Source organism: Sarcophilus harrisii, chromosome 4 (genome assembly GCF_902635505.1).
Source record: "Sarcophilus harrisii chromosome 4, mSarHar1.11, whole genome shotgun sequence".
NCBI lineage: Eukaryota > Metazoa > Chordata > Mammalia > Dasyuromorphia > Dasyuridae > Sarcophilus > Sarcophilus harrisii.
Genome location: NC_045429.1, coordinates 382,432,345 through 382,446,204, shown reverse-complemented (window position 1 = coordinate 382,446,204; position 13,860 = coordinate 382,432,345). Strand labels below are relative to the sequence as shown.

At 34.6% G+C, this 13,860-nt stretch overlaps 1 protein-coding gene across 1 annotated transcript in view; it reads right to left on the bottom strand.

Annotated features, from left to right (window-relative positions):
* Positions 1–13,860, bottom strand: part of LOC116423369 (cation channel sperm-associated protein subunit epsilon-like) — a 135,726-nt gene that overhangs the window by 85,856 nt on the left and 36,010 nt on the right. Inside the window, exon 8 of the mRNA XM_031966984.1 lies at positions 10,238–10,344. Within this exon, the coding sequence (XP_031822844.1) occupies positions 10,238–10,344 (107 nt within the window). The remainder of the gene's footprint in view (positions 1–10,237; positions 10,345–13,860) is intronic.

Here is a 13,860-nt window from a genome sequence, read left to right as displayed (position 1 = left end):
TCTTATGACTTGCCACCAATCTAAAGCTTTCAGCCATAATTTGAAGAGACATCTAAATTTTATCTAATACAAAAAGATGTAAAGCTATATAATCATTTTAGTATTTTATCCTATGATGAAAATGAAGACAATTTCATTTCTCTAGATAGAAGATTGTATCTCAAGCTATTGAACATTATTGATATAACACAGTATAATATAATAGAATTCTGTATCTCTGGCAAGATATTCTAATTCTAGGATGATGTTACCTGAAAAATCTGCCTTTAATATTATTTTATATTTGTTATATTTTATTAATACATAATTATGTTATACATTACATTATATATATAATTTAATTTTTAAGCCCAAATTGTCTAAGATCAAGATATTAATTCAATAGTAGGCAAAATGCCTAAAATGCACTCCATCCTCATCTCCATAGTCCTTTTAAGAGTTTGTATTGGTAGTGGTGAAAGAGGCAGCCTTGGTTTGAAAACCTGGGTTGGGAGGAGTCTCAGCCCAAACCACTGGAACTTGCACCTCTAAGGCAGTGGGGAGTTGGGGGCGCTGAATCCAGAGGATTGGGGGAATCTTGTGCTGATAAGGAATACCAAGCTCAACTGACATGCAACTCTTGTAAGAAGGAATCAGCACATAGTAAGTATGTGAAGAAGCATAAAGCAGGGTTGCAGGTGGAGTTCTTGGTTTTGGGTTCCAGGCCAGCTTGGAAAACTGAAGTGAAGCTGGAGGCCCTAACTCCAAATCCTAGGACTTGAGATGACTACATAAATGAATTATTATGTTTTTAAACAAGATCAGGCAAAGGAGAAAGTACCCAACCACAAAAAGTTACTATGGGCATAGGGAATACTGAAGTAAAAAAAGCCTCTTCTACCAAAAGAATCACATTAAATAGTTACCTGCTCAGAAAGAGTTTATAGATAAAATAAAAAAAGATTTAAAAATCAAATGAGACACACTGAGGAAAAATTTTAAAAAAATTAAGGATAATCCAAGAAAAACAAGATTATGAAAAGAAAGTCGACCAACTAAAAAAGGAGATCCAGATTCTTTGAAAATTAGAATTGGGCAAGGGGAAGCCCTGGGAAGCATAAGACACCATGAAATAACAAAACAAAACATAAAGAATGAAAAAAAATACAATAGAATATCAAACAAGAAAAACAAAAGATCTAAAAAAAAAAAACAGATCAAGAAGAGAAAACATAAGAATTGAGAGCTGTGATCAGAAAAAGAAACTTGATACAGTAATAAAAATAATTGTCCTGAATTTATAGAAAGTAGAAATAGAAAAAACCCATTGATCACAACCTCAAAAAAGATCCTACAAGTAAAACATATAGGAACATCACTGCCTTTTTTTCCCCTGAGGCAATTGGGGTTAAGTGACTTGCCCAGGGTCACACAGGGAAGTGTTAAGTATCTAAGGTCGGATTTGAACTCAGGTCCTCCTGACTTCAGGGCCAGCACTCTATCCACTGCTAGCTGCCCCTTTGCTTGATTCTTTAGATACTTTACTTTTCCACGTGGATTTTGTTATATACATACATGCATAAGTATATACACACACATGCCAAGAAGGGTATAGTACCCTCCAAAATTTATTAAAAAATGAAGGGGAAGAGAATAGAATAAGATGGGGTATAGCATGGTGTTTAGATTAATGGGAATGGGATAAAGAGAGAGGGAAAAGGTATGAGGAGAAAATGAGAGGGATCCATGGGGGAAACCAGGGAGGTTAAATAGCAGCAAAGCAAGATAAAGAATAGAACTAAAGTAGAAGATTTCAGAGGACTGGGATCTAAGAGATACACGCAAACAATAATTGATCACAAGTAGAATTTATTAGGAAAAAAATAGATATAGTAATCACTGATCTCAGACAAAGTCACATTTAAAGATTCAAAAATCTTTTAAGCATATAATGTAGACAAATCTATATATTATTTTAGAGGTGTTATGTATGTATGTGCATATGTGTGTGTATATATACACATATTTGTCTAGGGGTGTGTGTGTGTGTGTGTGTACAAATATAAATATATTTGCATTTAACTGTAGCCTGCTTGGGGAGAAAAGGAGGAAAAAGGGGAAAAGAAAATAAAGAGTGCAGAGCAGAGAATAAAAGAAAACTTAAAAGGAAGCAAAGATGGACTATTTTGAATACAATGTCTTCTATTATTTGCTTTCTTGAAATGGAAATATAGTTATATATTTTGAATCATGCCTGATGTTCTGCTGGTGACATGACAATTTTTTCCCCTGCCTTTCATTTTCTATTTTTTTCCCTTATTTTAGATCTAAGTTTAAATAAATAAATACATAAAAGTCTGTGATTCTCTCTTCTACTTGTATATACAAAATCAATGGGGAAGTGAGAAAGTATATGTAGGAAACAGATAACTCACAGACCTTAGGATTTTTCAGAATGGTGTTTTTTAGATATAATGTAGTTTTTCTTCTTTGCTTCTTTATAGAGACCTGAATCTGTTTTTCTCATCTTATCCAGTCAGTCCTTGACTCTAAATGCTGTTACAATATTGGCTATATTTTAGTAAAGCTGCCAGAGAAAATTCCAAGTCCTCTGAATCTCCTTCAGAGAATACCAGGTGCCTCTGGTCAACATGGAGGGGAAGGGCAAGGAAACCGAAGTCCATAGCTTCTCTTCTCTCCCCTTAGTCTTTCTTGAGGTGGCAGAGTAACTCTCCCCATATTCCTCTCCAAGCAATTTTGAAATAATACCTCAAATAAAAACTCTGGAGGAGCAAAGCCAAGCAAAAGGTCATAGGGAGACCTATTTTTTTCAACATAAGAGAATTAGGAGGTTCCTAGGAGAGACTGTGACACCTGAGTAGGCACAGGAGAGGACCTTGGAGACCACAACAGCTCTAAGAGGTCTCAGCTCAGACATGTTATGGGGGTCAGACAACTGGTAAGAAAGAAATATCAGAGGACTCTTTGTTGGCAATGGGTGCAGCCAGTGCTGATTGGCAACCATATTGCTCATAAGCAGTTCTGAAGTCACAGTTCAGGATGTAGAGGAGTGCTTGTGACTGGGCATGAGGGAGCAGGAGTCCTAACCATAGTTCCAGAACCAAGAGGAGGATGGCATTTATGGCTACAGGGGAGAAGGGGCTCTTTCTCAGTAAAGACCACAGCACAGACCAGAAGAGCAGTGACCACACTTCCCTCACAATAACATGACTTTGGAAACACTGAAAACTTGTAGACTCCCACAACTAGCTCTAAAAATGGCAGCAGAGAAAAGCCTGAAGCTTGGCACAGTGCTTCTCCAAGCTTAATTGAGATGGGTCCAACTTTAAAATAAATATCAAAGTAAAAAAATAAGCAAACAATGAAAACAAAAAGAACTTGACCATTAAAAAGTTATTATGGTGACAGAGAAGATCAAGACAAGTTTAGAAGATGATAACTATATGAAAATAGTTACAAGCAAAGAAAAATGGTAATTGGACAAAAACCCAGCAAAGTTCCTGGAGGAGTGAAAGAGATAATAAAAGTGTTGGAGGAAAATTTGAGAAAAGGAGGGTGGTGCAAGAAAATTATAACAGCTTGGTAAAAGCAGTATGAAAAAATACTGTAGAAAATACCTTAACAGCCGGCATGGACCTAATGATAAAAAGTGGCACAAAAATTTACTGAAGAAAAGAACTCTTTTAAAAATAGGTCAAATGAAAAAGGAGGACCAAAATTCATTGAAGAAAAGTGGTTTTTTTCTTTTCTTTTTTCTGAGGCAATTGGGATTAAGTGACTTGCCAAGGGTCACACAGCTAGGAAGTGTTGAGTATCTGAGGCTAGATTTGAACCCAAGTCCTACGAATTCAGGGCTGGTGCTTTATCCACTGCACCAACTAACCTCCCCCGCCCCTTTTAAAAGCAGTATTAGTTAAACGGAAAAAGAAATATAATAGCTCACTTAAGAAAATAATTCCTTAAAAATTAGCATTGGGCAAATGGAAGATAGTGACTGCATGAGACTACAAGAAAGAACAAAACAAAGTTGAAAGAATGAAAAAATAAATGTGAAATATCTCATTGGAAAAATAATTGAAAAATAGATTGAAAAGGGATAATTTAAGATATGGGATGATGACACATGTAATTCCTAACTTTATTATCATTAGGGAAGTTAGAAGGAATTTACAAAAACAGAGGGCATAGGTATGAGTGGATGATGTTGGGATGATTTCCAAAATAAAAAATATAAGAGAAAAAGGGATGCACTAGAGAAGGGGCAAGGAAAAAGTGGAATGGGGAAAATTTTCTTAAGAAGTGTGTATGGAAGAGCTTTTTTTAATAAATGGGGAAATGATAAGGTAAAGGTAGTGATGGCAGGCAATGCTTGAACCTTACTGATTAAGTTAAAAGAGAAAAGAATACACACACACACACACACACACACACACACACACACACACACTCAGATGAGTATCTTGCCCCAAAGGAAAGTACAAGGAGGATAAGATATATGGAAAGGGGATGATAAAAGGGAGGCAGTGGTCAGAAGGAAAATAGATTTCTAAGTAAGGATAGGATAAAGAAAAGGATAAGAAGTAGTATAAAATAGCATGTAGGGAAATACACAGTAATCATAACTATGAATGGATTGAAGCTCACCCATAAAGTGGAAGAAGTTAGCAGAATGGATTAGAAACCAGAATCTGACAATATCAATATATTGTGTACAAGAGATATACTTAGATATACTTATCTGTTGATACACACATAGCTAAGATAAAGTGAGGAGAAGTAGAAAAGGCAGGGGTAGCAATTATAATCTTAAACAAAAGCAAAACCAGATCTAATCAAGATACATAGGCAGGGAATATAAATTAATATAAAAAATTTATAGCAATTTTCTCTGATAAAGGCTTAATTTCCCAAATTTATAGGGTATTGAGTCAGATTCATAAAAATAAATCAATTCTCCAATTAATAAATGGTCAAAGGATATGAAAAGACAGTTTTCAGAAGAAGAAATCAAAGACATATGAACTGATGTAAAGTGAAGTGAGAAGAATCTGGAGATCATATGTGCACAATAATAGCAATGTCATAATGATGATCAACTGTTTTACTCTGATCAATACAATGGTTCAAGGTAATTTCAAAAAACTTAAAATGAAAAAAATGCTAACCACCTCAAGAGTGAGAATTGATGAATGCTGATTGCAAACTGAAATATAATTTTTTGCTTTCTTATTATTTTGATTTTTTGATATGTGGCTAATATGGAAATATATTTTATGTTATTTCACATGTATAATTGATATATTATTTGCCTTTTCAGTGGGAGAGAATTTAGAACTCAAAATTTAAAAAGAAAAGTGTTAAAAATAAATGAATATTTTTTATTTTAATATTTTTATTTTCCCTAGTTACATATAAAACAATCTTTTACATTTGTTATTAAAATTTTGAGTTCCAGATTCTCACCCCCCCCCCAATTGAAAAGGCTCATGTGAAGCTGTACAAAACATTTCTGTACAAGTCATATTGCAAAAGAAAACATAGATATCCTCTTCCCCCCCCCCCCCCAAAAAAAAAGACAAACCAAGAAAAAAAGTAAATAAAGTATGATTCGGTCTGTATTCAGACACAAATAATTCTTTTGCTGGGTATGGATAACATTCTTCATTATAAGTCTTTCACAGTAGTCTTGGATCACTGTACTGCTGAGAATAGCAAAGTCATTCCCAGCTGATCTTTCTAGAACTTTGCTATACTATGTATAAAGTATATTTCACTGTTTGAACTCATGGAGGACTTTCCAAGTTTTTCTAATAATATCCTGCTCATCATTTCTTATAGGACAAGAATATTCCTTTATAACCACAGACCACAATTTATTTAGCCATTCCCCAAATGTTGAGTATCCTCTCAATTTCCAATTCTTTGCCTTAAGAGATGTTACAAATATTTGTGTAGTTAAAAAAAAAATCTTTTTCGAGGGATTCATGTCTAATAGTGGTCTTGTTAGATCAAAGGATATATTTGATTTTATAACCTTTGGGCATAGACCTTATCTTTTGATCATTTATCAATTGGAGAATGGCTTTTTCTTTTTCAAATTTATCTAGTTTCCTATAGATTTGAGAAGACCTTTATCAGAGAAACTTGCTTCAAAATTCTTTTCATAATTACTATTGCTAATTGTATTCCCCCATTCATTCTTTTTTCTTCTTTCACACTGTTCCTCAACAGTTTTTTCGTTGGGACCCAGCTCCTTCTGTGATATGCCCTCTCATTCACCCTTCTAGCTACCTGTATCCCCTTCTACCACCTTCTTGCAGGGCAAAATAGATTTCTCTACCCAAATTGAATGTGTATTATTTGCTCTTTGAGGCAATTCTGATGAAAGTACAACTCATTCCTACTCTTTTCCCTTACCCCTCTTCCCCTCTATTGTAAAAACTTTTTCTTCTTTATGGCAGGTAATTTATACTGTTACACCTCTCCCCTTCTCTTTCTCCCAATACATTCCTCTCTCACCTTGATTTTTCTTTAGATATTAGCCCTTTATATTCAACTCATGGCTGTATCCTCTGTCTATATATACTCTGTCATAATAATGAGAAGACTCGTATGCATTACAAGTATCTTCTCATACAGGAATGCAAACAGATAAATTTAAATCCCTTATGACTTCCCTTTCCTCATCACCTTCTTATACTTCTCTGGAGTCCTATATTTGAAAATCAATTTTTCTGTTCAGCTCTTAAAAATCCTTTATTCCACTTTCCTTCCTGAAGGATTTTACTCAGTTTTGCTGGGTAGGTGATTCTTGAATATAATCCTATTTCCTTTGAATGTAGGAGCTACTAAATCTTGTGTTATCCTGTGGTTCCATTATACTTGAATTTCTGGATGCTTGCAATATTTTCTCCTTGATCTGGGAGTTGTGGAATGTGGCTACAATATTCCTAAGAGTTTTCATCTTGGGATCTCTTTCAGGAGATGATTAGTAGATTTTTTCAATTTCGATTTTACCCTCTGGTTCTTAAATATCAGGATAGTTTTCCTTGATACTTTTTTTGAAAGATAATGTTCAGGCTCTTTTTTTTTTTTATCACAGTTTTCAGGTAGATCAATTTTTAAAATACCTCTCCTGGATCTATATTCCAATTCAGTTGTTTTTCCAATGAGATATTTCACATTTTCCCCCTATTTTTTATTCTTTTGGATTTTTAAAATGTATTTTGATTTTTCATAAACTCAACTTCCATTGATTCAATTCTAATTTTCATAGAAATGAGCTTTTGTGCCTCCTTTCATATTTGGCCAATTTTGCTTTGAGAAGCAGAGAGAGAAAGACACACCACAGAGAAATAGAGACACAGAGACAGAGAGAGAGAGAAGGAGTAAGACAGAGACAAGAGAAATAGAGATGGGTAGAAGGGAGATGGAAAGTCAGAAGGAATGAGGGACAGTACACATGTAAATTCAGAGTTTTGGAATAAATTGGTTGATGGAGAATTAGATGAATTGAGTGTGTGTGAGGAGAGAAAATGAACATTGAGTAAAAGAGACAGCTCTTTGGCTAGTATAGGTAGTGGTCAGGGTCTACTATGGCCACCACTATTTTTGTCCAAGACTAGATGGCAAGAAGCATGCCTGATCAGTGACAAATTTTTCCCGACTTGGAATTCATGCGAATGTTGAAATGCCTCTTCTACCTTTCTTCCATGTAAAAAAGCAGTATGTCTAATCCAGAATTGCTTTAGTTCATTTATAATTTCTGATTGAATCAGTACTGTAATACTGAATTACTCTATGATAAAGTATGATCAATCAGAACTGCTTTTGATTTTTGCATTTCATTATTTGTGGCTGATTTTGGTATTAGTGATAAATTTCAATGTAGATTTGAGCTCAGGAGTGATATGAAGAATGATATTTATTAATTTTAATACATGTCTCTGAATGGATAATGATAAGTCTTGATGAAAGGAGACTAGGGCTGTTCAGGTCATATTAATTATTTCATTATTTCTCCTCCTCTCTCCAGGCATGCACAAAGAAATCTTTTGGTAGGGATGGAATCAAGGGTTGTCATTCAAGAATAGATAGGAAGGAGAGGAGAAAAGGAGTGACCAGCTGATAGAGGTAGGGTTCAGAGGAACCTTTCATTTTTACCTTCAACCAAACCTTCAAATTCTTAAAGCACAAATGCTACATTATATAACTTTAAACTCAGACAGACTTAGCAATTCCCTGAAGGATAGTTCTGTGACTCTGTGTTTGCAGGTAATAGAGAAATTTGATTTCTAACTAAGAGAAATAGAAAGGGAAAGAGAGACCTCAAAGAAAATGTAAGTTTTAATGTTGAATCTGGGGGATGGCTTCCATCTAAATACTGCTCCTCCCCAAGTTGTTAGATGATTGTTGTTTGTCCTTCATTCTCAAAAAGGACCAATGACATCAGGAAAGTGAATTCTTTACTTGCTAGTCAATTGGATTTAAGTGAGTCTGGGCTGTGCAAAGTCACCTTATTCTCTCCTCCAGAGTCACCTGGGACCAGTGGCAAGTCAGGATGACTGAAGATGCTCTCAAATGCAGGGAGAAAACTGGTCTATTTAAGCTAAGGTCATTCCCAGATCTCAGTTTGTATGAGGTAACACCAATTCAGTGATTAAATCTAGGTAACAAATAGGTAACAAATTGACTTGTTTTCTAGGAAGACCTGGCAACTTGTTTGATTCTCAGTTCTTGTGCGCTTAGGTGATTTTAAGAGTCAACTTCTTGTGTGAGATTCTTTAAACAGCTGAACTGAAAATTCATCTTTCTCTCAAGTTGTACACCTCTATTTACTCTGATGTATATTATCTGCTAAATTAAGTTGTCTAGCTTCTCTAATTACTATTTTACTTCCTTGTTTTGATAAGTGTTATTTGGTATCTACTTTTCTACTATTTTTTCTACTATTTTCTATTATTATTATTGTAGTAAGAATTTGATGGGATATTTCGATAAAAAAATCATGGCTTCAAATATAATATGGAATATATCTTTTTAGCTCAATACTATTCTTGAATAGAGAGGAGTGAAGGAGTGATCACTCAGTTGTTGTCCTTATCATGACAAAGGAAGAACTTCAGTCTCCCTAAGATCTCTCTAAAAATCCCTGTTACCTTGGGGTCATATGGTTTGTTATATATTCCACCTATTATACTGGTCATGTGTCTGGTACAAAGAGTCATTTGGTGAGAAAGGAGTTAAAATAGTCACCCTTTATCTACAATGGGTGTTGGACCATTTCTAAACAATAGTGCTCTAGGGATTGATATTTGCAATTGATTTCTGATCTAGAATGACTGTTGCTTTTTAAATTTATGTTTCTTTAAACACAAAATATAAACCCCAAACTCCAATTTGTCCATTTCTACTACTAGTTAAGTTTAGCAAAAGTATATTACAGGTAATAGGGGTGGTGGTGGGAACAATTCACTTAAGGTTTTGATTTGGAATTCCTGTCCTGGAACTTGAGTTGCCTAGATTGACAAGTGAATGTAAACTCACTTATCCCATTATATTTGGTCAACTCCAGAAGAGATCATATTTTATTCAAACAAGAACTCTTAGCTATCTACCTATTAAAAATGCACATTCCACTCCCATTTCTAACTTTGGGTTCACTCATCAAATCAGTAATGTTTTTCCTTCTGGAAATTTCGGTCATGGCATTTGACTCCCCTACTCATTATCCCTGTGATTTCTTAGGCCAAAATTCTTATCCCTATGACCACCACTCTTTTAGATGGGTGTAACCTCCTTTGAGAATGTAAGATCCTTGAGTACATGGATTGTTTTGTTTTTGTATTTGTATTCCCAGCATCAAGCACAATTTTTGGCACATAGTTTAAGTGCTTAATAAATGCTTTTTTATTCATTCATTCATTCAAATAAAATTGACATGCTGAAATATTTAGCCTTATTCCCTATCTAAACATATTACATGAGCTCCTGGGTTAAGGGTTTAGGAACTGCCAAGGAATAAGACTTATAACTTCTGAATAGGAGGGATATATGGGGTATAATTTCCAATCTCCTTTTGTGCCTAAGGACAGCCAATTCAAACATTTGTTATTAGACATAAAATCAAATTGAATAAAACTTTCCTAGGAATTTTTATTTCATCATGAAAATCTGTTTTGTTTTGGGTTCATTGAATAAAAAATGATTTTGCATTTGAAATATTTAAGTGAAATACCCTTCTCTTTTATGGACTTCTGGATTGAAAACTTCAAAAGATATTCTTGATACCACAATAGGATATTCTCCCATGCTGACAAACTGTCTGGTAATTGATCTGGAATTCTGTGAAAATAAAGCAAAAACTTTTGATTATCATGTATTTTTTATTTTCAATTTTAAACTTCTTAAAGTTCAATATTATAAAAATGTGGCATAAGAAAAATTAAAAAAAATAGACATTAACCAAAAGTATATACTTTAAAATTAATTTGAGAATAATTTCAATTAGTTTATAGTTTATTCCATCAACAAGTAGTAAAAATAATTTAGTATTTACTAGAAATTATTAAGCTTTTGTATATTTCTGAGATGTACCTTTGTTGTTTTCTTAGCCTGTTTCTCCTCAAAATAATTATGTGGAAAGCAGCACTGGGTTAATTGAGTCATAAACAATGCTTGTGATGGGCTATTTCATATCCTAACCAACCATTCAAACAATTTTTTTTGCTTACTTACTGAAGTGAGCAACAAAGTGTTTTTTTTAGGTCTTTAATATTGACTAAATAGAGAAATGATTAAAGAACTTAAATATGAAAGAAAGAAGGCAACAGAAAGAATGAGGGTTGGCTGTACAAGAAAAGAAGATAGCTGAATAAAAAAGGCATTATATATTTAGAGGTCATCTAATATAAAGATCTCCAAATTAGAATGTACATCCATCCAAGGGGCCATAGGATGACTGATGGAGATATGTAATCAATGAACTGAAGGGTTGGAAGATGCACTAACCTCATACTTGCTCTAACAATTTTGGAACTTTTATCTCACACAATCATACAGCCTTTGTGAATCTTCTTGGTTTATCATGTTCCAATACTTCCAACCATGTTCCCTCCCATTATTCTGATCCCCCTCTATGCAAGCTCCTAGTCCCTCCCCTTCCATATTAGGCACTGTTTTTGGGGTAGTAGTAATCAAACTGCTATCCTAAAACCATATAAGAATTTTCTTTGAGGAAATACTTTCCCACCATCCCAATGTACTCACATATCCCTTCCTTGCCAAATCACTTTCTGATTATAGCAGGTATATTTTGGTTGACTATTATGTTCTGAGCAATGGCCAGTGAGTAAAAACTGCACCTCTGTTTTTATTTTTGGTGAGACAGTATAAGTCAATAGGATGAAGTGTAGATGGTTTGTAATTTGCACTGCAGAACTCACTATCTTTTTTTTCCTCCAAGCCCTTTCCCCCCAATTCCTTATTCCTATCTAGAGTACCACCATCTTGCCAATCTACCAGGTATACATCCTGAGAGTCAACTTGGATTCCTCACTCTTTCTCACCTCACCTATCCAGTCAGTTACTAAGTGACTTGTAATTTCTACTTCTGCAAAAATCTCTTCATCCACCTCCCTTCTCTCTATACACAGCCACCACTCAGTTCAGTTCCTCATGATTTTTTTTTTTGATCTTTTCATGTCTGAAATATTGGAATAAATTCCGAGTTGGTTACTCTTCCTCAAGTCTCTCCTCTTTTTGATACATCTCCCATATAGTTGCTAAAGTGATTTTTCTGCAATCCAGACCTTTATTCTTTTACCCAATAAAATTTTGTGGTTCCTGTTGAATCTAGGATAAATATAAAGTCCCAGTTTGGCATTTAAATCCTTCACCATTTGGTCCCAACTTGTTTCTCCAGTCTTAAGATAAAACATTTCTCTTCCTACTGCTTAGACAGTCAAATTGAACTTCTTTGTGGTACCCAAATAAGACATGCCTTTTCCTTTCCTGTATCTTTGCTTTGGCTTTCTTCCATGCTTAGGGTATATTGTTTATGGTGAGTTATTTCCAAACAGAGAAACATGAATTTTGATGCAAAGTTGTTTTGTTTACTATTAAGATTTATTAATTTATTTTATTAAAAATTAAAAATTCATGTTTGACCAAATTAAATGGATAATTAAACACAAGCAGTTGTTATTTTAAAAGCCACTCAAACTTCCCAGGATCTTCATAGGAAATTAAAAAAAATAAAATGATCATGCTTCCTTCTAATTCAATCTAATTTATAGTCCCGGTGCAAGAAGCAGTTAATGAAATCAGAAGGCTAATTAACATAGTAATTTCCTGTATCACACAGAGGTTTTGCTTTCTGGTTATCTCTTAGCAAAGTACTTCATAAAGTTGTTTAACTTTAAGATGTTTGACAAATAGAAGTGTTCCAAGTTTGCTGATATTTTCTATAATTAAAAGAACTGTCAATAGTATGCTGTCTACCAGTTATCTGAGCATCTATATCAATCTCTCCATAATCTATCAAATAAACATGCAATATATTCTTTCAAGATAGAGGCAGATGCATATACATCAATATATGTATATATACATGCACATGTATACACAGATACATATATGTTTCAAAGAATAAGGACTAGAATTGAGCTGAAGAGGAATGTTATGATCTAGGTAATGGATTCACTGAAAAAAGTATGGGGAATGACTTGAGACCAGTAGATATCAATCAGATAAATGTGACTAGGATCTAGATAATTTATCTAGATAATATAGATAAATGTTTCAAGGAAACCTTGAAAAAATAAAGGTTTCTGAGTTAGTAGAAGGAGGTTTTGCAGATGCCAGTGGGGAGCAAAGAGGATATTTATTCTATTCCCTGGGTAGGGAGAGAGAAAAATGAGAGGAGAGGATTCTGGGAAGATGGTGGAGAAGGTAGCTGATTCTAAGCTCTCCAGATTTCCCTCACAAAGAACACAAAATTGCACCTCAGGGCTAACATCAAGCAGCTAAAACAAATAAGAGTGGGGTCAGAATAGTGATCCCCCTGAGACAATACAAGATAGATCCCAGGACAGAGGTTTGGCCCCTGTGAAGTGTAAATGCCTTTAGACTAGTCTCATTTAACAGCAAGTTGTGAGCCTTAGGCTAACTGGGTTGGGAGGTAGCCTCAACCTGAACCACAGGAACTTTCACATTCTAAAACTACATGGGGAGTCATGCTTCAGAGTCAGGGAAGACTGGAGGAACCTTTGCTGATATGGAATGTCAGACTCAGTTTCCCTATATATACATGGATCTTGGTGAGAAGGAACCTGCATATGGCATGAGTGCAGAAGTACTAAATAAAGAATACTGCTGGCTGTGGGCATTTACAGGAAGATGGAGTACTTGGTTTTGGGCTCAGGACAGAGAAGAAAACTGAAGGAATATTTGAACCCAGAGACATGCCCCTGCTTGCATCAGTGGAAGTGATTACACTCCCAGGTTCCTTTTTTTTTTTTTTTTTTTTTTTTATGAACAGGCAAAGGAGATAGAACCCAAATATAAAAAATTATTATGCAAATAGGGAAGATGGGGTTCATGTTTAGAGGAGGATCTTGATGTAAAAAAAGGCTCACCTGTTCCAAAGACAAATGGTTACCTGCCCAAACAGAATTCATAAGAACTCAAAAAAGACTTTAAAAATCAAGTGAGAGAGATTGAGAAATAACCTAAAAGAAAGAAAGGCAATCCAGGAAAACTAAGAAGATTATGGAAAGAAAGTCAAAAGAAAAGGAAATCCAAAGTCTGAAAGAAGAAAATGACTCTTTGAAAATTTGATTTGTCCAAGGGGAAGCCAGT